The 24,216-nt window shown below is 39.4% G+C and overlaps 1 protein-coding gene across 1 annotated transcript; it reads left to right on the forward strand.

The window, feature by feature from the left end:
- Window positions 1-480: 480 nt before the first annotated feature.
- On the forward strand, window positions 481-23,974 carry ACSM4 (acyl-CoA synthetase medium chain family member 4). Its single transcript, XM_070460992.1, has 13 exons — window positions 481-681; window positions 2,841-3,051; window positions 6,188-6,395; window positions 12,927-13,070; window positions 13,797-13,953; window positions 15,893-15,972; window positions 17,573-17,696; window positions 18,330-18,410; window positions 18,546-18,647; window positions 19,096-19,223; window positions 19,314-19,413; window positions 22,273-22,392; window positions 23,552-23,974. The coding sequence occupies exons 1-13, from the start codon at window positions 481-483 to the stop codon at window positions 23,636-23,638; spliced, it is 1,743 nt and encodes a 580-aa protein (XP_070317093.1). The 3' UTR covers window positions 23,639-23,974.
- The last annotated feature ends 242 nt before the right edge of the window (window positions 23,975-24,216 follow it).

The following is a 24,216-nucleotide window of genomic DNA, read 5'->3' on the forward strand; positions in this document are numbered from 1 at the left end:
CAGACATTTATGAAAAGTGAGTGGGCTGCTTTACTGGAAGAGGAAATTCAAGAGAGGACTTAGCAGATAGAGATAGAACAGAGTATGAAGCAGACAGAAGGAGGTCTTGAATGTCAATCCAGGCAGCAAATATTCTATTTGTCTATCATGTGTTTGGGAAGAAGGTAGGAACAGAAGATAGGAGCTTGACAACTCTATAGTTGTGGGCTGTTGTTGCTGTTGTTTTTAAGATTAACCTGGTCACAAACAGAATGAAGAGGAAGAGTCTAGTAGTAGAGGACTGATCAGGGGCTAAATCCTCAGCTCTAAAGAAAGATGGGGTGTTTCAGGTGTTCTCCAAACTCCCGAGGGTACACAGCTACAGGTCCATTTCCCGATCTCACCACAGAGCATGGGAAGAGACTAACACTCCTCACCAACCTTTCCCCACAGACTGCAGTATTTTCACATCCACACAAGCTAACAAAGCCCTTTGGAACCATGAAGATTTTTTTCCGCTACCAGACATTCAGATTCGTCTGGCTCACAAAGTCCTCTGGCCAGCGCTTCCACAAAAGTCACCAGCCGGGGGTGCCTCTGACTCTTGCCGACTTTGAAGCCATAAATCGCTGTGAGAGATCATTGCCTAAGAAGTTTAACTTTGCTCGGGATGTGCTGGACCAGTGGTCCCCAAAAGAGAAGGTATATGATGATGGGCTTCCTTTAACTGCTTGGTGTCTACCTATCTCTCAGCCTTCCATTTCCTCATTCTGTGGCCATTTTTAATTCCATTCTTTCATACCTCTTGGTTTCCTTTGTTTTCCAATTGCCCTTCTCTCTCTCCAGGGAAGAACTTTGCACCTCAACTATGTATGTCTTTATCCTCAGCCCCCGTCATTATGGTTACTCAAAGAATTATGCATCTTTCCCCTCATTTTCCCCAAGTTGCACATAGCAGCTCTTTGTTCTCCAATTCTTCTGTTTGGGTTGGGAACAAAAAGCAGTAATTTGAGCTTTGGTTTTATGAATAGTCATTGGTGCAGAAGCAGAGGTTGAGAAGGAAAAAGCAAAGAGTTTTATGAACTGTTTAGTGTATCCCCAGGTCAAGGTCCCTGCATACTGACACCCCAGCTCCCAGTCAGGCACTAAGCTGAACACTTTACTTATCAATGCTTACCGAAGTGCACTTCAAGGGCCTGTGCTTCAGAATATATACTAGATGTACAAGGTACTGAATATGTGGAATTAATTCTTCCTATTAAATAGAATGGACAGTCTTCCTTCAAATCTATTGTCTTTAGCAGCTCTCTTATATTTAATGCACTCACTTTTGAACAGAGAGTGCAGGTAGAAGATGAAAATCTCTAGATAAAATTTAGGGACATATTTTGTTTTCAGTACACATATTTATTTTTCAGTAACCCATTTTTAGCAAGTTGTACTGATTTTCCCATTATGGTGGTATTAATAATTAAACATATTTTCCTTCTTAAGTAAAGCATACAAGTAAAAATGAATCAACAATGTAAAGAAGCAAACAAAGAACAATAGCACAAGTGTAGACAGATCTGGCAAAATAGTGATACTCAAGTGACTAACGATTGAGAAATACTAATCTATATTATTTCATCAAATCCCCATCACCACCCTGAGATAAGGGGGCTGCAGATAAGGAACTTAACCTGCAGAAGTTAAGCTACTTATCCAAGTTCACCAGTTCAAAGGTAAATGAACCAGCTTCTGATCTTACAGAGCTTTAATCCATTGGGTAGGGATGCATCTATGATGTCACAAAGTTTAATGGAATAAACGGGAATGTGCATACAAAGCTGCAGGAACATAGAGAAGTCAGAGAGGAGCAGAAGTGGAAGCTCAGAGAGACTTGACCAAAGAAGTGAAAGGAGAACCGGGCTTCGAAGTATTTTCCAACTAGGGAATATAAGGGGAGATTTCCAGACAGGGGAAGAAAAGGGAGTAATATTTCCCCCAAGTAATACATAAAGCAAAGACGTTTTACAGTACAGACTTCTAGATTCACGTATAAGAAATTTGCTCCAGAAAGCAACCAAGCTCCTTCCACAAAGGCCCTCCATCTTGTTCTCGGTTACCTATGAAAGCCATAGCTTGGCCTTTCGGGTAAAAAATGCTAAGTTCCTAATCAGCCTTAGTCCATTCATTTTGGCTTTTGATTGGAAGAGAATCTAACTTAAACCAGAGAAAAAAGAAAGTGAAGTCGCTCAGTTGTGTTCAACTCTTTGCGACCCCATGGACTGTAGCCTATCAGGCTTCTCCGTTCATGGGATTTTCCAGGCAAGAGTACTGGAGTGGGTTGCCATTTCCTTCTCCAGGAGATCTTCTTGACCTAGGGATTGAACCCAGGTCTCCCGCATTATAGGAAAATGCTCCACCTTCTGAGCCGCTAGGGAAGTCCTAAACAAGAAAGACATTTATCAAAGGGATGTGGGAGAACTCACAAAATTGGGTTGGAACCTGGAGTTTTTACAAGGACGGGAAGCGGGACAGATGCATAAGCGCCAAGCGCCAATAGACAGATTTTGCTCCAACCATTTTCTATCTCTTTGTTCTTCTCAGAAAACTCTAAATCAGGGACAGAAGGTGTGATTGGCCCAACTTTGGGTCACAGGCCCACACATTGATCAGGGGAGGACAGGCACCCTGATGGGTTGTCTCAACAAGGCAGTATTTGAGAGAACAGTGGCTCCCCCACAGACAAACTGGGTGCTGTTACTGGACCCCACCAGCATGAGTGCTGAGGGAAAGATACCAAGGATGTCCCATCTATTTGATGACCACTCATTCAAGCCTTCTCCCCTCTTTCCCATGTACCTATGCATACCTAGACAGGAGAGAGACCAGCCAACCCAGCCCTGTGGTGGGTGAATGGCAAAGGGGATGAGGTGAAATGGAGTTTTGGAGAACTGGGCTCCTTGTCCCGAAAGGCTGCCAACGTGCTCACCAAGCCCTGTGGTTTAGAGAGAGGAGACCGAGTGGCCGTGATTCTTCCCCGAATCCCAGAGTGGTGGCTCATAAACGTGGCATGTATGAGAACAGGTCAGTGCCAATATTTAACATTTCTAAATCATGCAGAAACAGAAAAAGACTGAAAGTAGAGGTTTTTCTGAATTGTTAGTCCTGACTGAAATTATGCTTACAAAGAACAGAAAAATTGGGTTGAAATTAGAGACAATCATGATGCAATAATAACACATTACCTCAAGAGAGAAGTTTTATTGGTGCCCGTTTGCAAGAAAGGAAACTTATGTTCAGAAAGGTTGTCTTCCCAGAGTCAAGCTAGGAAGCTATGCAACTGGGACTTAAACACAAAACTCTATAAAAGCAAATGTGGGTTCCTCTTTACAGTGCTGGTTATGATATGTTCATCCAGATACTCCAGAACTTACTTCTCGGAATATATTTGGATTCTCCCTGACATAAAATTACTAAAGGAAGAAGAAAGGACTTTATAACAAAATGACCTTTAAGACTAAGGTTGTAGATTCCAGCTGGAAAAACTTTGCCTCTTTCCAGAAAATTAATGTATTAAATGACACATTTTTTCTGCCACAGTAGTAATGTATAATGTACCCCAGTAAAATTTCTACAGAAATCTTTTCCTTTCTAGGACAGAGTTCAGCAGAAACCATGGCCTATGAGTTGGCCATTTATTTTTGTAAATAAAGCTTTAGAGTTTTAATGGAATACAGCCATGCTCACTTATTTACATATTGTCTATAGCTCTTTTTGCACTACATCAGCAGAACTGCTCATTGAAGCAGAGATGGTACCACTCACAAAGCCTAAAATGTTTACTATCTGGCCTTTTACTGAAAAAGTTTGCACACATAACATAAATGTTTATGTCAATCAAAAATAAACAAGAATACCAAAAGATATACTACTATACAGAACACGAAAACATTTGTAACAATATCATTAATAATAGGAAAAAAATGGAAACAACTATACAGGAACTATTAAATAACTTAAAAACTAGCTGAGAATGAAGTTTAGTGGAGGTGTGGTTATTGCTAATCGAAATTATGATGCCTCAATTTGCTGGAATGTCATTAAAAGAATAATTATAAGGATTTCATAATAGTGTTGAAAAATGCTATCATTGCCAATATTACATAAAAATAGCAATATATAAAATTCTTTTTACATTCACTATAAAAAGGAATTTGCAAATGTGAAACCAATTGTGGGTTGGAAAGAGATTAAAGGCTTTATTTGTCTTAAAAATATACTAATATTACTTAACCTAATGTATGCCATTTGTGAAATGCTGAGATTAAAAACAAACCCACAAGCAAAATGGTCAAAAATATACAATTAATTAAATGTTAAACAAGAAGCTGAGGATTATGTTTTCAAGTTCAGAATAATTAAATCTCAGTAAACACTGAGATACTAGTACTATGCACCACATAGCTAAATACTTTGCTTTTGTTGTAAAGCGTAAAAATCTGAAATCCACTAGAAGAGAACTTACTCCTGACCCCCAAGCTATCCATTAAATACATCCACATCACAAATCCACCAAGAGTACTAATAATTTCTGAGCCCCTAAGAACAAGTGGTTTGCAAAATAATCTTATATTTTTACATTGAGCGAATGAGGAGATATTTTCTTGATTAACTTCCTATCACATCAAATATTTATTCATCTTCTCAAGAGGGGATGACATGTAAGAGCTTTTAAAATACATTCAGTAATTAAAGTTTCCTTACTAGGAATTCAACTCCATATCTTCCTATTTAGCCTACTTCAGGGAACTCGCCAAGAAATAAGGAGTCTGGTACATGACACAGGTCTTGGGAGTCTGGGAAGTGTATCTTTGAATCTTGGTTCTGCCACTTACTTTACAGCCCCTCGGCTAGTTGTCATCTGTATGCTGGGATTAATTTTAAGTGAGACACCAGGCATATATTACATAATAAATGGTAGTGGCTCTTTGTCATGCTTTACATACATTCCACTTTCTCACCATTGATCTGCTTTAGAAAGTGCAAACCACTTTCCCTCTGTTTTTCATCTAATTCTCCCATGTATGTTCTTATCATAATGAACTAGTACTTTAAAATCAGGCCCATCACAGGCCAGGGTTTAGAATTATGTGTAAAAGTGGAATAAATTAAACATTGCCAAAGCAATGTAGGCATACATCAATGAGCACAGACCACTGAGAAAACCCAGGTTTGAGGGCTGGCTCTGCCACTTGCTTGGCTCATAATCCATCAAATGGAAATAACTGCATTGATTTACATGGTTGCTTAGAACAGTGGTCTCCTAGTATTTTTGGTTATACAGTCTATCAATAAAAATTCTTGGGACACATATACTCCCACCTGGATGTAGTTATTTAAGTTGTTCTACTTTGCTAATACAGTATATATATTATAAAATATATGCAAAAATGAGATAAAGTCATAAACAGAATTCCATATCTCCAATAAACTTTTTAAATTCTAATTTCTTCTCTTATCCCGAATGGATTATCTTGCCAAACTCAATTTGTAAACCATAGGTTCAAATGATTGGATGAGTTGATGTTCATGAAAATGCAAACCTGTAAAGTGCTGTAAAATGTAAAGTACTGTTTAAGTGTGATGTAACAAGACTCAAATGTTCCATTAAAAATGGTACATAATAATAGCCCACCATTATGACAGCTCATGGTAAAGAATCATCTGCCAATGCAGGAGATGCAGGTTCCTTCCCTGAGTCTGGAAGATCCCCTGGAGAAGGAAATAGCAACCCACTCCAGTATTCTTACCTGGGAAATCCTGTGGACAGAGGAGCCTGGCAGGCTACAGTCCATGGGGTGGCAAAAAGAGTCAGACATGTCTTAGCAACTAAACAACAACAGCGTACTGCTTACTATATGCCAGAATTACTATTAGTTTCCCCGTTTTACAAAGAAGGAAAGGAAGACACAGAGAGATGAAGGAATAAGTTCAAGGTCACAAAGCAAGTATGTTACAAAGATGGGATTAGATCCAGGGACTGTCGGACTCTGAAGCCAGTGCTCTAAGGATCTCTCAGAGACTTCATGGTCCTGTGGGATGTCCCTGGAGACCAAGACAAGGGTAGCTGAAGTTTACATTTTGCAGCTATTTGCCACGCAGGCACAAAGCCCAAGTCTCCACAGTCCACAGTCTATTCAGAGCCCTGTCTCTTTCCCAGGTCTTGTCTTCATGCCAGGAACGACCCAGCTGACAGCAAAAGACATCCTCTATCGGCTGCGAGCATCTAAAGCCAAGTGCATTGTGGCCAGTGACGAGGTGATCCCAGCAGTGGAATCCATTGTGTCAGAGTGTCCAGACTTGAAGACCAAACTCCTGGTGTCTCCACACAGCCAGAATGGGTGGCTCAGCTTCCCAGAGTTATTTCAGTGAGTATTTTCCCCACATCACTTCCAGTGCCAGCAATAACACCAGTCACAACTACATCTCAGAGTCTCCTAGCCTCCCAGGACTCTTGCATACTGTGAGTTGATCCAGGCTCCTTCTCAGGAAAAAAAAATAAATCACCTAATAAAAAGGTTTTAAGGACAGAGAAAGGATGTAGCTCTGCTTCCATTTCCCTCCTTTTTACCAGGGCCTGAGATGAGTGTCCTACATGACTTAGCATTTGCCTAAGTCCTGGAGCACATCTCCCACAACTCTCACTGCCTTGACTCTGCCCACCATTTTTTTTTCCTTAAATGTGGTCCACCTCAGGGCCTTTGCACTTGCTGGTTTTTTTTTTTTTTTCTATCTGGAATTCTCTTCCTCAGTCCTTTTCACAGTTGATGACTTCCTGTCAAATTTGAACTCAAATGTTTTGTCCTCAGCGAGACTATCTCTGACCACCATGTCTAGAGTAGAGTTCCAAGCCAGTCTACCACATCATCCTGTTGTTTTCTTCATAGTACTCATCACTATCCAAATATCATATCCCCTCATTTGTCCCTGTATTTACTATTTTTCGCCTCTGCAGTTGACAAATGAGGACCCAATTCTGGCACGGCACTCACTTTTAGAAAGTTGTGTTGGAACCTGACCACACCCACTTGTGTACATATTGTCTAGAGTGGCTCTCATCTTATAAGAACAGAGTTGGGTGGCTACAGCAGAGACTCTATGACCCCCAAAGCCTGAGATATTTATTATCTGGGTCTTTACAGAAAAAAATTTCTATCCCTGCTCTAAACAGTAGGCTCCAAGAAGGCAAAGCCACTATTTGTCTGTTTGATCACTCTATTTCTAGTTCCTACCATTTGGTTGGGCCCTAAGAAATGCTTACCGAGCACTGAACAAAACAGCACACTTAACCTCAGTTTTCCTTATATGTAGAATGGGATGCACATGTCTCAAGTGTTGTTTTGAGGATAAAATAAGCTAATAAGCAAGAAAGTGCTTCCTAAACTGTAAAAAAGGGAGTAAAATGTTTATTAAATCTATTATCCTTCAAAGAGCTGATAAGTAGCTTATGTTTTTTTTTTTAAATATTTTGATTAGCTTATAAAAAGAAGACATATAAATTCTGTTGAATAAAGGTAGTTTCCATTGCTGGAATAAAATTTTACTAGTAATCAAAACCAAACCCTGTTGATCAGACCCAAAATGTTTTCCCACAGCTATGCCAGAGAATGCTGTTTGTGTCTTTCATAAACTGTGTACCTCTGGTTAAGTCAAATAACATCTCTAAAACTCTGTGTCTTATCCATAAAATAAGGATATGATAGTATCTACCCCATTGAGTTGTAGAAAAATCAAATGTGATGAAGCATGTGAAGTTTTTAGCATAATGCTTGGTACAGAGTAATCACTCTGTAAGATTTATAGCAATTATAGTTATTATTAGTCTCAAGTTAATAAAGCCATTCACCTGTGCAATAACTCCCTAAGGTAGTGTTATTCAATTGAATATTCATATTCCTTAGTAAAATATTTTTAACACACTCCCCTAATACATATGTATTTATTTATTTATAAATTATATACACGTACTTTTGTGCACCACACAAATATCAAAAATAATTATTTTAAAGAATTAATTCTAAAATAAATATAATTTGAAATTCTATTTTCTTCTCATCCCAGTCATCTTGCATACACTCCTGGGCAGCAAGGTCCCCCACTTTCAAGACACCTGTCCTAAACAACTCTGCCACATTCTGTTGAGTCCCCAGAAAACCTTTAAAGTGTCACAAAATCCACAGGAGACAGAGAACTTTGAACTCACATGAATTTCAAATTGAAATTTATACATTTGGGGAGTATTTTTCAAGGTAAAGGAAATCCTCACTTCAAACTAACAACTTTGGAGTGTCATAACTTGACAACTGCCATGGATTGTTTCTCTAAAAGCTAAGGAAAAGAGAGCCATAAATTGCCAACAACTGGCCGTTCTCTCAGAAAACCACGCACAGCCATAATTAGGACTATTTCACTTGGCTAGAGTCAATCTTCTGGGGGTTCACTTTAAGGTTTCTCACTGTACTTCTGTCTCCCATGGATAGACGTTCATGAACATTTTCCAGAATATTATACTAGAATGGGGAAACAGTTAAAATTATGGGCCTGACTGATATTTCTCTTTTCCTGTCCTAATAAAAAGGACCCTTCCCTTCAGCTCAAGACCCTGGATTCTGATCATAAGGGGCTTAAAACAGTGTTCCAGGAAGAAGAACTCTATGAACAAAAGTATGGAGGCAAAGAAAATCCCAAAATGTGCAAAGAAAGGACTGCAAGCAGTTTGGGGTGGCTGGAAAATAAAATATGAAGTCAGAGTGGAGGCCAGAAGAGCGAGCAGAGGCCAGATAATGGCCTCTCATATAAAGATCTGACTCCTGGCGATCCCATGGACTATACAGTCCATGGAATTCTCCAGGACAGAATACTGGAGTGGGTAGCTGTTCCCTTCTCCAGGGAATCTTACCAACCCAGGGATCAAACCCAGGTCTCCCACATTGCAGGCATATTCTTTACCAGCTGAGCCATCATGAAAGCCCAAGAATACTGGGGTTGGTAGACTATCCATTCTCCAGTGGATCTTCCAACCCAGGAATAGAACCAGTGTCTCCTGCATTGCAGGAGGATTCTTTACCAGCTGAACTACAAGGGAAGCTCAAAGATTGAACATGTATGCTAAATTTTTAACTTTACCCTATGAACAAAGGATCTGGAGAGGGAAATGGCAACCCACTCCAGTATTCTTGCCTGGAGAATTCCATGGACGGAGGAGCCTGGTGGGCTGCGGTCCACAGGGTCACAAAGAGTCAGACACGATTAAGCAATTAACACATGAACAAGGGACGCCAATGAAGAGTTTTAAGAAGTGAAGTGTCAAGGTCAGTGTGCAGTTTTAAATAGATTTCTCTGGCAACTGCATAAAAAATAAATTTGAATAGAACCAAACTGGAACCAGAGAGACCATCTGAAAGGCTTATCTAGGGGAGCAATGATGAAATTCTAAGGCCAAGATCTGATGAGTAGTACTGAGAGAAGGAGGCATGCTAAAGAAAGAACTAGAAGGATTTGGAAACTGATTGGACATCAAGAATGAAGGCAGGAATCTTCTGCTTTTAAACTCAGATGACTTAGTGGGTGGGATACTATCAGCTGGAGAAAGAGTTTAAAGTTGTGTGCTCAGTCACTCAGTAGTGTCTGACTCTTTGAGAGCCCACAGACTGTAGCCTGCCAGGCTCCTCTGTCCATGGGATTCTCCAGGCAAGAATACTGGAGTAGGTTGCCATGCCCTCCTCCAGGGGATCTTCCCAACCCAGGGGATCAAACCCAGGTCTCCCACATTGCAGGCGGATTCTTTACTGTCTGAACCACCGATTGAGGGGACTAAGAACAAACAAATGTGTAGCAAGTAGTAGATATTTGAGTCTTGGGCTCAAGGAGGTAAAGATATAAATCTGGAATCATCAGCATATAATCAATTCCAAAAAACTGATTACATATATAACTCATGTATGCAAAGAAAGACTCAAGTCATACAGTGGAAACCCTGCTTGAAAATCTACTTGTCACTCACAGATTATAATGTTTCTTTGTTTTAAAAATCAAAAGCTTTATATCAAAAGTTTTACATACTAGATTAAGAAGCATTCAAAGATGAGTTGGGCTTTTCTGGTTTGTTTTTGTTTGCTTGTTTGTATCAGATACTGTGATGAAATTCCCCTTTCTCCAGTCCAACACATACCAATTTCACCATATATTTTACTGAAAACGTCAATACAACTGAATGGTCTATTTTTATTTGGGGAGTGGGGACGAGGGGCGGCATAGGCAAGTTACCAAGAAAACCACATTAATATTTTATGAAACTATATTTGACAATATAGTATGTGTTTATATCATTAATCCATACTGTTTTAAATTTTCAGTGGCAATCTTAATCTAATTAGCATGGGTTAAAATGGTATCCTTCAACCTGAGATATTAAAAATATAGTATGTGAGTTTCAAAAATCCATAGGTGTTCTATTGGGTATCAAATACTGAGTAGCAAACCAACTCAAAAGTTAGTGATGTAAAACAATCATTTTATTTGCTCAGATTCTGTGAGTTAGAAATTCATGTAGGTCTCAGCAGAAGCAACTTATCTCTGCTCCACATCAGCTTGACTGGAGCTGGAGGATCCAAGTGGGTTCACTCATAAGTCTGAGACTTTGGTGTTAACTAAACATTTCTCTTCTCCCTCTTCTCCCACACATGCCCTGTCTCTCCAGCAGGACAGTCTGAACATTTTTATATGGTGGTTGTGTTCCAGTGAAAAGTGAAACTACAAAACCTTTGTGGCTTAGGCTGAGAAGATGCACAACTTCTGTCATATTCTGTTGGTCAAAGCAAATCTTAAGACCAGCCCAGATTCAAGGAGAGAGGACACAGGCTCCATACCTCAGTGAGGCATGCTTGGATGGAAGGAATTGCTGGGGCTGTCTATGCAGACAATATTACATAGATATTATTATCAGTTAACATGCTCTTAGCTTTAGCAATAGAAGACCCAAGTAAGCATGGCTTAAACAATACAAGTTTATTATATTACAAATAAGAAGTACAGAGGTAGAATGGAATGAGAATTGGTTAATTCAATGTTTTTTGAAGATAATATGGACCTAGATTCATTCATCTTTTCATCATGCCATCCTCAGTGTGGATGATAATCCCTCTTGTGATCCCAACATGGCTAGGCTAGTTCCAGACATCAAGTACTCTTGCAGCAATATCCACAGGTCAAAAAGCAAGATGAATGGGGTAGGGGGAGGCAGTATTTCTCCCTTGTGACTCTTTAGAACAAGGAAACATGTCTCATAAAGCTTTTAAATCCCTTTGACATAATTGCATCTTATGCCCATTCCTAACTCAGTAACTCAGAGAAGGCAATGGCACCCCACTCCAGTACTTGCCTGGAAAATCCCATGGACGGAGGAGCCTGGTAGGCTGCAGTCCACGGGGTCGAGAAGAGTCAGACACGACTGAGCGACTTCACTTTCACTTTTCACTTTCATGCATTGGAGAAGGAAATGGCAACCCACTCCAGTGCTCTTGCCTGGAGAATCCCAGGGACGGGAGAGCCTGGTGGGCTGCTGTCTATGGGGTCGCACAGAGTCAGACACGACTGAAGCAACTTAGCAGCAGCAGCAGCAACTCAGTAATTACTAAGGGAAGAAATTACCATGACTGACTTAAGCTAATCAAGATTCACCGCCCACCCCCCGTAGGTATATAGAAAGCAGCCTCCCCTGAAGCACATGATTGCCTAATACTAGAACAAAATCAGAGTTTTATCAATTTCAGGGAAGAAAAATAGGATGCTACATATGTCTGCCTGCAATATTGAAGATATTGAATAAAAATAATTAAACAGTTTAATTCAAATACCAAAAGATCTTCCTATAAATCTTAATAACAATTACAAAGATTCAATACATATTTTTAATTTTATGAATTAGAAAAAAGTGCTTAGGGGAAAATGTTTAAATAAATGAAATAATATCCTTTTGTTATTGATATTGAAAGGTATCTTGGCTATTTATAGGGAGATGCTGCTACTGCTGCTGCTAAGTCACTTCAGTCGTGTCCGACTCTGTGCGACCCCATAGACGGCAGCCCACCAGGCTCCCCCATCCCTGCGATTCTCCAGGCAAGAACACTGGAGTGGGTTGCCATTTCCTTCTCCAATGCATGAAAGTGGAAAGTGAAAGTGCAGTCACTCAGTTGTGTCCGACTCTTAGCAACCCCATGGACTGCAGCCTACCAGGCTCCTCCATCCATGGGATTCTCCAGGCAAGAGTACTGGAGTGGGGTGCCATTGCTTTCTCCAATAGGGAGATGGGAGCTTTGAAATAAGAGACAGGGGAATTGCTGGGTGGTCCATCCTAAAGGAGATCAGTCCTGGGTGTTTATTGGAAGAACTGATGTTGAAGCTGAAACTCCAATACTTTGGCCACCTGATGCAAAGAGCTGACTCATTTGAAAAGACCCTGATGCTGGGAAAGATTGAGGGCAGGAGGAGAAGGGGATGATAGAGGATGAGATGATTGGATGACATCACTGACTCAATGGACATGAGTTTGAGTAAACTCCAGGAATTGGTGATGGAGAGGGAGGCCCAGCGTGCTGCAGTTCATGGGCTCGCAAAGAGTCAGACACGACTGAGCGACTGAACCGAACTAGTGGTTAAGTGGTTAAGTGTTTATGCCCTCACTTCTGAGGGCACAGGTTCAATCTTTGGATGTAGAACTAAGATCCCACAAACCCTGCAGCAGAGCTGCGAAGTCCCTGTAAGTTTTCTTGAGAAATTTCTCTCAGGGAGGCTTTGGATTATGTTCTGGTGTCAAGAAGACATAAGTAGCAAAGCAAAAGACGATCAGAGCTAAACTGGTCTGCCATGTTCAGTCATCATCTTGGGGCCCATACTTTCAGAACTGCTTCTGCAGAGCACAGTTGTGTGGAGACGGGAAGTCAAGAACCAATGGCCATTTATTTCACCAGTGGGACCACGGGCTCTCCCAAGATGGCCCAGCACTCTCAGAGCAGCCTGGGAATTGGGTATACCCTCTGTGGAAGGTAAGGAGGAAAACTGGTTTTTTTTTTTTAATTATCCCCTGAGCTGCCAACATGTATATCCATTTGCCTAGTTGGCATCTCTACTTGGATGGCTATTAGCTATTTCCAATGAAACATCTACAAAATAGAACTCTCAATGTCTTAACTCAGGAAATTGTACCATCTAAGCAACTGGTCAAGCAAGAACTTAAGAATGACCTTGATTCAGTCCCCACAACAGCATGTCTGGCTCCTTCTCCTTTTGGCCAAGTAAATCTGCCCACCCAGAAAGGCCTTCCAAGATGTCCTAAAACTATCACATTACCCTATTTTCCTCATAGCACTTATCACTATTTGAAATTATGATATTTATTTATATAGTTATTGACTATCTATATCCCTAAAACAAGGGCAGAAATCTGGTCTTCCTTGCCCTCTGCTATAGAACAATGTCTACTATAGAATATTTGCTTAGTAAATAGCTGTCACCTCAATGGACAAACTCAGAAAACCATGCCAAGCCCAGACTCCCACTCTACCCTCAGACTACCTAAGATACTGAGAAGTCCTCTAGCAAGGATGAGAGGTAGTGCTGCTCATCCGGCCGTGGGGCTCCTTGTGATCCTTCTCCATGGCCATTGAGGTTCCAAGGCAAGGCCATCCCCTAAGGACACAACTTTGTTTGCTTTCCTGCTTCTTTGTTTTATTTCAGCTTGGTCTGTCTTGTTGCTTCCCCATATCACTTAGGTATTGGCTAGACCTGAAGTCCACAGATATCATATGGAACATGTCTGACACTGGCTGGATCAAGGCTGCCATTGGCAGTATGTTTTCCTCCTGGCTTCAAGGAGCCTGTGTCTTTGTGCATCGGATGGCCCAGTTTGACACCGACACTTTCCTGGATGTAAGTCACTACTTCAAATTACATATAGTTAGGTTTCTCTCATCTTCCCCAAAACCATAGAGACTTGATTCCTCAGAATGCAGGACTTCTTGGGCTTATGAAAATCATTTCTTTTTTAAGAAGTAAAGTCTCCAGAGACTTGGCTTTAGAATGTATTTAACAGAGTGAAGAAGGAACACCCACAACACTCTTAAGCATAAGAACCCCTCTTGTGCTTCAAGTTGTTCAGGATTTGCTAGTATCACTAAATCAGTGGCCACCTGAGAGTCTGGTTCTAAATAACAGATTAAGTCTCAAGTCTAAATAAATCTTTGGTTTCTGTTTCAGCAAAACAAAGACAATAGTTGATAAATCCAAACTCTTGTGTAGAGATTGAAGATGGTGTCACCTTTCTCCCAGAGTAGCACCTTTCATTCTCCCCTCACCCTATGCTTCTCACTTTGCTAATTCTCAGAACCCAATATTCTTCTTGAAACCAAGCACATCCATCCTTCTCAGCCAGCAATAGCTAGAATGAGGTATCAGATGGTTCCGGTTTCTTTAGCCTTTAGAAAAATGTGATTCAAGGCCAATTATTTTTCAACCCCATGAATGATCAATCAAGTTTAACAAAATACTTGTTATTAAAAACACCACACCTGTGTGTGACTAAAAGCTATGCTCACCCTGTTATTTTGCCAACTCGTTTGACGAGAAGGTTTGTGAGTTTTCAAAGAAATTGAGGGTAACATAAGAACTTGGGTCTCTACATCAGATTTGTACAGTGACTTCAAGTAGATAAGTTAATTTTACAGTTTTAAAATTAACATTTATAAAATAAGAATATTTTATTCTTTATGAAATATTCTTTCATAAAGTATTAAATGTTATGTAAATATAAATATTTAATAATATATTAATATAACATCACATATAATTATATATAACATTATTAGTATTCTTATTTAGTATATTCAATGAGACAAAATGAGAATAAATATTAAAATAAAATATTCTCTTTATAAAATATTAAATGCATAAGATCTAAATATCTTATGTCATTGACAAATTACATATTAATATAATATTGATATATCTGTTTCATGTAATATTAAATACAAATATTAAAATTGTTCCCATTCAGTTGCTAAATTGTGTCCTAATCTTTGCTACCACACTGACTGCAGCATGTCAGGCTTCCCTGTCCTCCGCTATCTCCCAGAGTTTGCTCAAACTCATGTCCATTGAGTCAATGATGCTCTCTAACCATCTCTTCCTGTGACACTCTTTTCTCCTTTTGCCTTCCATCTTTCCCAGCATTGAGGTCTTTTCCAATGAGTTTTCTCTTCACATCAAATGGCCAAAGTATTGGCACTTCAGCTTTAGCATCAGTCCTTCCAGTGAAAATTCAAGGTTGACTTCCTTTAGGTTTGACTGATTTGATCTGTTTGCTGTCCAAGGGACTCTCAAGCGTTCACAATTTGAAAGCTTCAGTTTTTCAGTGCTCAGCCTTTTATATGGTCCAACTCTCATATTCATAGATGACTACTGGAAAAACCATAGATTTGACTATATGGACCTTTGTCAGCAAAGCAAGTGTCTTTTAGTTTCATGGCTGCAGTCACCATCCACAGTGATTTTGAGAGCCCAAGAAAATAAAATCTTTCACTGTTTCCATTGTTTCCCCATCTATTTGCCATGAAGTGATGGGACCAGATGCCATGATCTTAGTTTTTTTAATGTTGAGTTTTAAGCCAGCGTTTTCACTCTCCTCTTTCACTCTCATCAAGAGGCTCTTTAGTTCCTTTTGCTTTCTGCTGTTAGAGTGGTATCATTTGTATATCTGAGGTTATTGGTATTTTTCCATGAGATGATCGCATGTCAATGAAAGAAAAGAAGAGGTTGTAGAATTGCCTTTAATTAACCACTGCTGATATTTTTGTCTTTCTCCATCATCCAGACGCTTACCACTTATCCCATCACGACCCTCTGCAGTGCTCCCACCGTGTACCGGATGCTTGTGCAAAAAGACCTTAAGAGGTATTTGGGCAGAAATCTCCATTTGAACCACAAACAAAAGTTATAATCCAGCAACATAGATCTCCCCTTTTCAGTACAAGATAGTTTCCCAGTCTCACCATTACTGACATTTTGAACCAAATAATTCTGTGTCATGGAGTGCTGTCCTTTGCTTTGTAGCATTCTACCTGGCCTCTACCTTCTATTAATCTATATCAGTAGGACTTCCCTCTCCATCAGTGGTGATGATCAAAAATGTCTCCAGACATTACCAAGAGTCTCCTAGAGGGCAACCTCCCACCCCTGGCCCCCAACATCCCCAGTTTAAGAATCACTGGGAAACCCTCTAGGAGCAACAGAACACTCTTCCAGAGACAACAAGAGTTCTGTAATCACAGCGCTTTCATCACCCCTGCCCTAACACACACACACACACACACACACACACACACCTATATTTATACTCCCTTGAAGTTAATAAAGTCTTATGACTTAAAGCTTATATTCAACTTAGCCAAATCACCTGAACATTAGGTGAAGTTGCAAAGTATATTTATTTAACTAACATGAATTTAATACATAAGGAGAGAGAAAGGAAGAAACAATTTAAGTCATTACAGTCACCTGCTTCTCCCCTAAACCTGGATCCTTCAAAGACAAAACAAAACAAACAGGAAAAGTGCATCCTTTGCTCCCCCAAGGTGTGGATGTCTAGGAGGGAGATAGCTATGAGAAACAATAAAGGAGACATGAACCTTCCCTTTTCCTAATCAACTCCTTGTGACCCTCAGAATGTGACATCTTGCTCAGATTTTAAGATTAATTCAAGGACTTCTATTCTGAATAGGCACAATTCATTTTCTACCAAATCCTCCCTCCCATTATGGACCTCACTATGTTAGAATTGGGCTGTACCAAGCTTTCTCACATGAACCTGGTTGGGCAATTGAGTAGGAAGCCACTGGTTAAAAGCTCAAGCTACAAAGTCAAACATGCAAGACTCTGCTCCTAATAGTGGATCTCAATCACTCAAGAGGACCTTGCTAAGGCTCCCTTAACTCCATCCATAAGAGATATTTAAGAGCCACCTCACAGATTGTGGTAAGAATTCAACAACAGCAACATGTTTGGTGAATGAGATACTTGACAAGTGATAAATGTAGAGTACAGATTATTCAACTCTGCTCTTTATCATCTGGGAGGGCTTGGGCAAGTTCTTTACGTTTTTTCAACCTCAATGTCTTCATCTGTAAAACAGAGTTTGTGAAGATTATGAGTGCTCCGCAAACCCTTTTAATGTCATAAATGTTCGATTAATATTAGCTATATTTCTTGGCTCTTAATAAGTGCTTAATATCATTATTAGCATTCTCTCCAACATTTTCCTCTCTTGAATAACCTGCTAAAATGTAAACTCCACCAAGAAAATGTTTTAATAACATACCCCATGTGCCTAGAACAATGTCTGACAAGAGTAGTTGCTCAACAAATATTCTCTGAATGAACTTTCCTAAGACTTGCCCTTCCTCACTCTTTGCTTATTTCCAATGTCCTAGTTATCTGGCAATGAAAGCCACTCCTATTTTGCTCCCCAAAGACCTCAGTGAAACTCTCTCTCCAGATATAAATTCAAGAAGCTGCGGCACTGCTTGACAGGAGGGGAGCCACTCAATCCAGAGGTGCTGGAACAGTGGAAAGTGCAAACTGGGTTGGAGCTGTATGAGGGCTACGGACAGACAGAAGTGGTATGTTTAATGAACGAAGCTTAGCCTTTCAAACCCAGGACTGACAACCGAGCCCCCGAAGTGTTCCCATCATGCTCTAAATTGTGATGGTATTTCCTAAAACTTCTAAATTGCCCAGCTAGGTTTGACTGCAGGGGAATTATGATTATTCTTGGCTTCCCTGCCTCCTTCTCACACAAGAGAAGTCTCAGAGGTGTTAGAGATTGAAGAGGTTCAAAATTGAATAGCTCCTCTTTCCAATGCACTGGGAAGGACCCCAGAGAGTCCCAGTGGGGCTTACTAGAACTTAAAGTGCACTTAATGGTACTCAGCCAAAAGGAGTGATTTTCAAAGTGTAGTCCTCAAACCAGCAGTATCAGTAGCACCCAGGAATTTGGTAGAAATACAAATTCTTAAACCATGGCCCCTCCCTGACCTACGAATGAGAAACTGGAATGGGGCCCCAGCAATGTGTTTTAACTGATACATACTCAAATTTGAGAACTACTAGTCTCAAATAATATATTTTGGAAGATGAGCTTGAATACTTGGAAAATCAGTCAAAACTAGGTCTTGGACTTCATTGTCATGATATATTAATAGCTACAGAAAATGAATTTTTACATTGTGACATAAAATATATCTTCTTAATAGGGAATAATTTGTGCCAATCAGAAAGGACAAGAAATTAAACCAGGCTCAATGGGGAAAGGAGTACTACCCTACGATGTCCAGGTGGGTAATACCCAACTGGTTCAATAAAGAAGAGACTATTTCAGATTTCTGCTATTTGTTACACAACTGTTAACCACCCATTTTCATTCTGTGAGAAGAAAGTTTTAGGTACCTAAATTGTTTCTTTCATTCTAGATTATAGATGAAAACGGCAACATCCTACCACCTGGAAAAGAAGGGGAAATTGCCCTCAGGCTAACATCTACACGACCCTTCTGTTTCTTCTCTGAATATGTGGTACAAGAATGTAGAACTTTAATAGACTTTAATAGAAAAGGTGGTATAATAGGGAGTCATACAGACGTGGGTCCAAATTTCATATCCCACATGTTTTGCTACCTAACCTTGGACAAGTCACAAAATCCAAGTCTATTTCATCAGCTGTAAAATGAAAAAAAAATTATCTCTCTCCTAAGGATTTTGTAAAGATTAAACTCTATGCGAAAGAAACCAGTTACTTTGGTTGTCCTCAGAAAGGACACCTGGATAGGCTTTAGGGGGTGAGGGGGGAGGTAGATATGTGGTGCCATGGGTGGCATAGATAATATTTTTTATTATACTCTTGTGTCCTTTTGTATTCTTTACTAGGAACTACCTTTTTAAATCTTTTTTTTTAATTCACGGGTGCCACACCCCTTCTTCTATTCTGATCAAACTAATCCCCAATGTTATATTTGATTCATAGGACAATCCAGAGAAAACTGCTGCCACCATAAGAGGGAATTTTTATGTCACTGGAGACAGAGGAGTGATGGACAGTGATGGCTATTTCTGGTTTGTTGGCAGAGCTGATGATGTCATCATATCCTCTGGGTATGTACATTTGCTTTTAGAAAGTCACGATTTACCAGGGGAAATCTCCTGCTTAGGTGTAGATATCAAAGGCTTCTTTTCCTCTTCTAGGTACCGTATTGGGCCATTTGAAGTGGAGAGTGCACTAATTGAGCACCCAGCGGTTGTTGAATCAGCTGTCGTCAGCAGTCCCGATCCAGTCAGAGGAGAGGTAGTATGAATGTCACTAATTAAAGTGGCAATCTTGTATTTTCAAGTTGTCCATCTAATCACTTTAAAGAAGGAATCAAAAGTAGTCATGTAATACTCATTATGAGACACACACACACGGCAATATATACTAGGCAATCAACTTTACAAGTGAGTTGTGTACCAAAGGGAATGTTATAAGATTCTTTTAGTAGCAAATGACAGAAACTCAACTCAAACTGACTTGTATTTCTTTTTAAAAAAGGAATCTATTGGCTCACACATCCAAGGGTCCATGAGATGTCAGGAAAACTTTGTCTCTATTTCTTGCTCCACTGTTCTTTATGTTGGCATTATTTGGGCAGGTTCTTCCCACCTGATGGTAACAAACTCCAGACACACTTAACAAATTACAGCTTAACAACCCCAGGAAAGGAGACAGCTTTTTGCTGTCTTTGCGAAACTCTTTGCTATCTGGCTTGACTTGGATCATATGCCAGTCATTGACATAGGAGTTAGTGTCAACCCCATCAGAGAGGTAAAGTAATCCTCCATAGGCAAATCAGGGTTCTGTTACTGAAAAGGGAAGACCAGATACTGCACAAGCAAAAGCAGAATTTACTATATGTATGATTGTTGTGAAATTCAGACTATACTTTCTCATAGAAACAGTGCAAATAAGAGATTGTGACCAAGTTCCCAAACAAATCCCACAATCCTAATTAGGACCCAATGAAAGGGACTTCAGGGAATGACAAAAAGTAGCCTTAGTTTTTGATGCTCAGTCACTCAGTTGTGTCTGACTTTTTGGGACCCCATGGACTGCAGCACACAAGGTTTCCCTGTCCTTCACTATCTCCCAGAGTTTGCTCAAAATCAGATCCATTGAGTCAATGATGCCATCCAACCATCTCACCCTCTATCACCCCCTTCTTCTGCCTTCAATCTTTTCCAGCACCAGGGTCTTTTCCAGTGAGCCGGCTCTTCCCATCAAGTGGCCAAAGTATGGAGTTTCAGCTTCAGCATCAGTCCTTCCAATGAATATTCAGTGTTGGTATCTTTTAGGATTGACTGCTTTGATCTCCTTGCTGTGCAAGGGACTCTCAAGAGTCCTCTCCAGCTCCACAATTTGAAAGCATCAGTTTTTTAGCGCTCAGCCTTTTATATGGTCCAACTCTCACATCCATACATGACTACTGGAAAAACCATATTTTTGACTACATGGACCTTTGTTGGCAAAGTGGTCTTTTTTAATATGTTGTCTAGGTTTGTCATAGCGTTCCTTCCAAGAAGCAAGTGTTCTTTTAATTTCATGTCTGCAGTCACCATCCACAGTGATTTTGGAGCCCAAGAAAATGAAGTCTTTCATTGTTTCCATTGTTTCCCCATGTATTTGCCATAAGTGATGGGACCATATGCCAGGATCTTGGTTTTTTGAATGTTGAGTTTCAAGTCAGCTTTTTCATTCTTCTCTTTCATCTTCATCAAGAAGCTCTTTAGTTCCTCTTCACTTTTTGTCATTAGTGTCATCTGCATATCTGGGGTTATTGATATTTTTCCTGGCAATCTTGATTCCAGCTTGAGCTTCATCCAGCCTGGTATTTCCCATGATGTACTCTGTATATAAGTTAAATAAGCAGGGTGACAATATACAGCCTTGACAGACTCCTTTCCCAATTTGGAACCAGTCCATTGCTCCATGTCTGGTTCTAACCATTGCTTATTGGCCTACATACAGGTTCTCAAGAGGTAGGTAAGGTAGTCAAGCATAACCATCTCTTTAAGAATTTTCCACAGCTTAGTTGTGTCCAACCCTTTGTGACCCCATAGACTGTAGCCCACCAGGCTCCTCTGTCCATGGAATTCTCCAGGCAAGAATGCTGGAGTAGGTTGCTATTTTCTTCTCCAGGGGATCTTCCTGACCCAGAGATCAAAACCAGGTCTCCTGCATTGCAGGCAGATTCTTTACCATCTGAGCCACCAGGGAAGCTCCAGCCTTAGTTCTAGGAGGAAGTCAAATAGTATGAAAGAGAGAATTTTCCCTTCCTCATGGAAGTTTCCTATATACTCTATGTCGAAATTTCAAAAACACTTTGCTTATCAGCATTCTCCCACATGTCTCTCTGTATTCCTGGCTCAAATTATACTTGACCTTCTGTGGATCCCATACTCATACTTCCAGTATCACCTCCATGATCAAGGGATCCTGTTGTTCAAAAAAAAATACTTTTCTCCTGTCACCAAATTCTCCTTCTCTCAATATAACTAACTTATTTCAGCTGAACATCAGAAGTAAACATGAATTAGAATCAATGTATGAATTGTTAATAATTTATATTCACCTCAGTAATTATTTAGTTAGTGGGTTTTAAATAGTATTACAAAGAGAAGCAAAAAATATAGTCAAGAAAGACTTTTTATAGGTAGATCAGTTGTTTCTGAGTCCATCTCTCAACATACACACTTTCTCCATCAGGCCTCCTCAAAACCCTCTCAAAACACATATTCTCTAACCCTCCAATAATCCTCTACTACTTCTTAAGTATGATGGAATAAGTGGCTACCTGTCAATCAAGGACTGCTTATTTAATAAACAGGATTAGTCTGGTTGGACTAGTGTGACATGAAAATAAAATGAAGCCTTTAGCTTTACTGAACCACTGCATTCCTCACACCCTCAAACCATTTATCTGGAATTAGACCTCAAAACCTCACTGTATAGGTTGTATTCAAGCTTTGTTCATAGCTGATCTCCAGCAAGCGGATGCATTACTTAACCTACTATTAACAAACAATTAAGTATTGATGTTCAGCATTGGTTCCAAACTCTTTAGTGTGCCTGAAAAAGAAATATATTGATATAAACTTTTTTCCCCTACAGGTAGTGAAAGCTTTTGTTGTTTTATCTGCACCCTTTAAATCATCCAATCCAGAAAAATTAACTCTTGAACTTCAGGATCATGTAAAAAAATCAACTGCCCCTTACAAGTATCCAAGAAAGGCAAGTATTGTCCCCAAAAGTTAAATGTGTTACCAAATAACTATCTAAACTAGTAAGCACATATATTAGCTTTTGATTTTATAGTAACTCATTATATAAGTAGAAGACACCTGTTTCAAGTTTAGCTCTAAGAATTTTGCTTTAAAATACTTTATATTAGGATATTACAGATGCTTGAAGAAGGAGAATCTTTGGTCATCTCTACAATACTAAGTAACTACTAAATATCCTTATCAGACTAATCAGTCCCATTTCATATGAGAAAAAATAGTGTCCAATTGTTTTCAAAGACAGCACATGACTTATCTATCATAGTACTTTGGGGACATTATACCTTTCTAAATTCAAAGCATGTGACTTTAAGTATTAAGGGATCAAATTCAAGGGACAGGAAGAAAATATTATCCAAAGAAACTCTGGAATTTTTCCTGAAACCTTCTCCAAAGGAGGGATTTAAGGACAATTCTATATAAAGACACACAGATGGCACTACAATTTCCTTCTAGTCCCAGAATCCTATTCGTTGATATTGACTGATCCTCTACATGAGAATTGTTTCAGTTGGCATCATTTCAGCTAAAAGGTAGTTAATTTCAACCTAAGCAACCTAATTTCCATTCAGTTTACTTAATCAGTGCCTAGTTTCTTTTCATAAATGTTTGAGGATATTTTAAAATACAGTAGTCATATCTTGAGGGAGAGCAAAAAGGGTATTTTACTGTCAAGTCAGGGCCTAAGTGGAAAATTGTATATACTCAAATTCATCTTCAAAAAGTCTCCCCAGAACTTCCAGGACCCAGTTCTTAAAAGGTCAAAAACCCAAGAATTAACTTGATGTTTCTCTTTGCACTCAGCTGTGGCCTCCATCTCCCTGGGGAAGTAGAGACCTAGGTCTGGTTTGAACTAGAGGAAAGCAATAGAACAAAGGGACTGTTCTTCTGTAAAGCAAACGGGCGTTACAGACCAGCATGATGGCACTCCACTGTCATCTTCATATATAAACAGAACAGTTTCTGGTGACCAAGACATTCAATTAGCTTAACATGACAGACACTGACAGTCAACAGACACTTGATCAGACACTTAAAAGTCACATGCTTTACTAGTGGGCATAGCAAACTTAATCAAGTGTCTCATTATATGTTTTTCTGTTAACTAGGTGGAATTTGTTAAAGAACTCCCAAAGACAATCACTGGGAAAATCAAACGCAACGTTTTAAGAGACCATGAATGGGGTCGAACCTAGCCTGATGAGAACACCGTGGCATTAAGCAGTTAACAGGGCTGCTTTCTTTTAGTCCTTGCTTCCCAATAATTCAGTGACTACTCTCTTAAAATGCTTACGATCTTTCCTGGTTGAAAAACTCTACTGAATTTTTGTTTTGCACTTCGCCAAAAAATAAGTAAGTAAAAATCTAAAAATATTTGGGAAGAAAATGATGACCAAACAACAAAGGCAATGATAAATGGCTTGTAGTGTTTAAAATAGCAGGAGTCAAATGATTAACTAGAAAAACATAATGGACAATGAATTTATCTTGTGCCTGATTAATTCAAAATAAAGATTAGAAGTATTCTAAGAGAAATGCTCAAGACACAATTTCTTCTACTTTAAATCTTTATATGCTACTAATTCTTTAAGGTGAATCAAAACACTTCTGTTCAAGTAAGGACTCTAAAGAATTCAAAAGTCAATAAATGAACTTAATTAAGTACTGTACTATATACTTCATTTGGAAGCAAACTCACTGTAAAATATCTAACACTTGAATTAGACATAAAATGCTTAAAAGTTTTTAGTTATTGAAGAGAAACTAATATTTG

The sequence above is a fragment of the Odocoileus virginianus genome, chromosome 33, assembly GCF_023699985.2.
Source record: "Odocoileus virginianus isolate 20LAN1187 ecotype Illinois chromosome 33, Ovbor_1.2, whole genome shotgun sequence".
In the NCBI taxonomy this organism is placed as follows: Eukaryota; Metazoa; Chordata; class Mammalia; order Artiodactyla; family Cervidae; genus Odocoileus; species Odocoileus virginianus.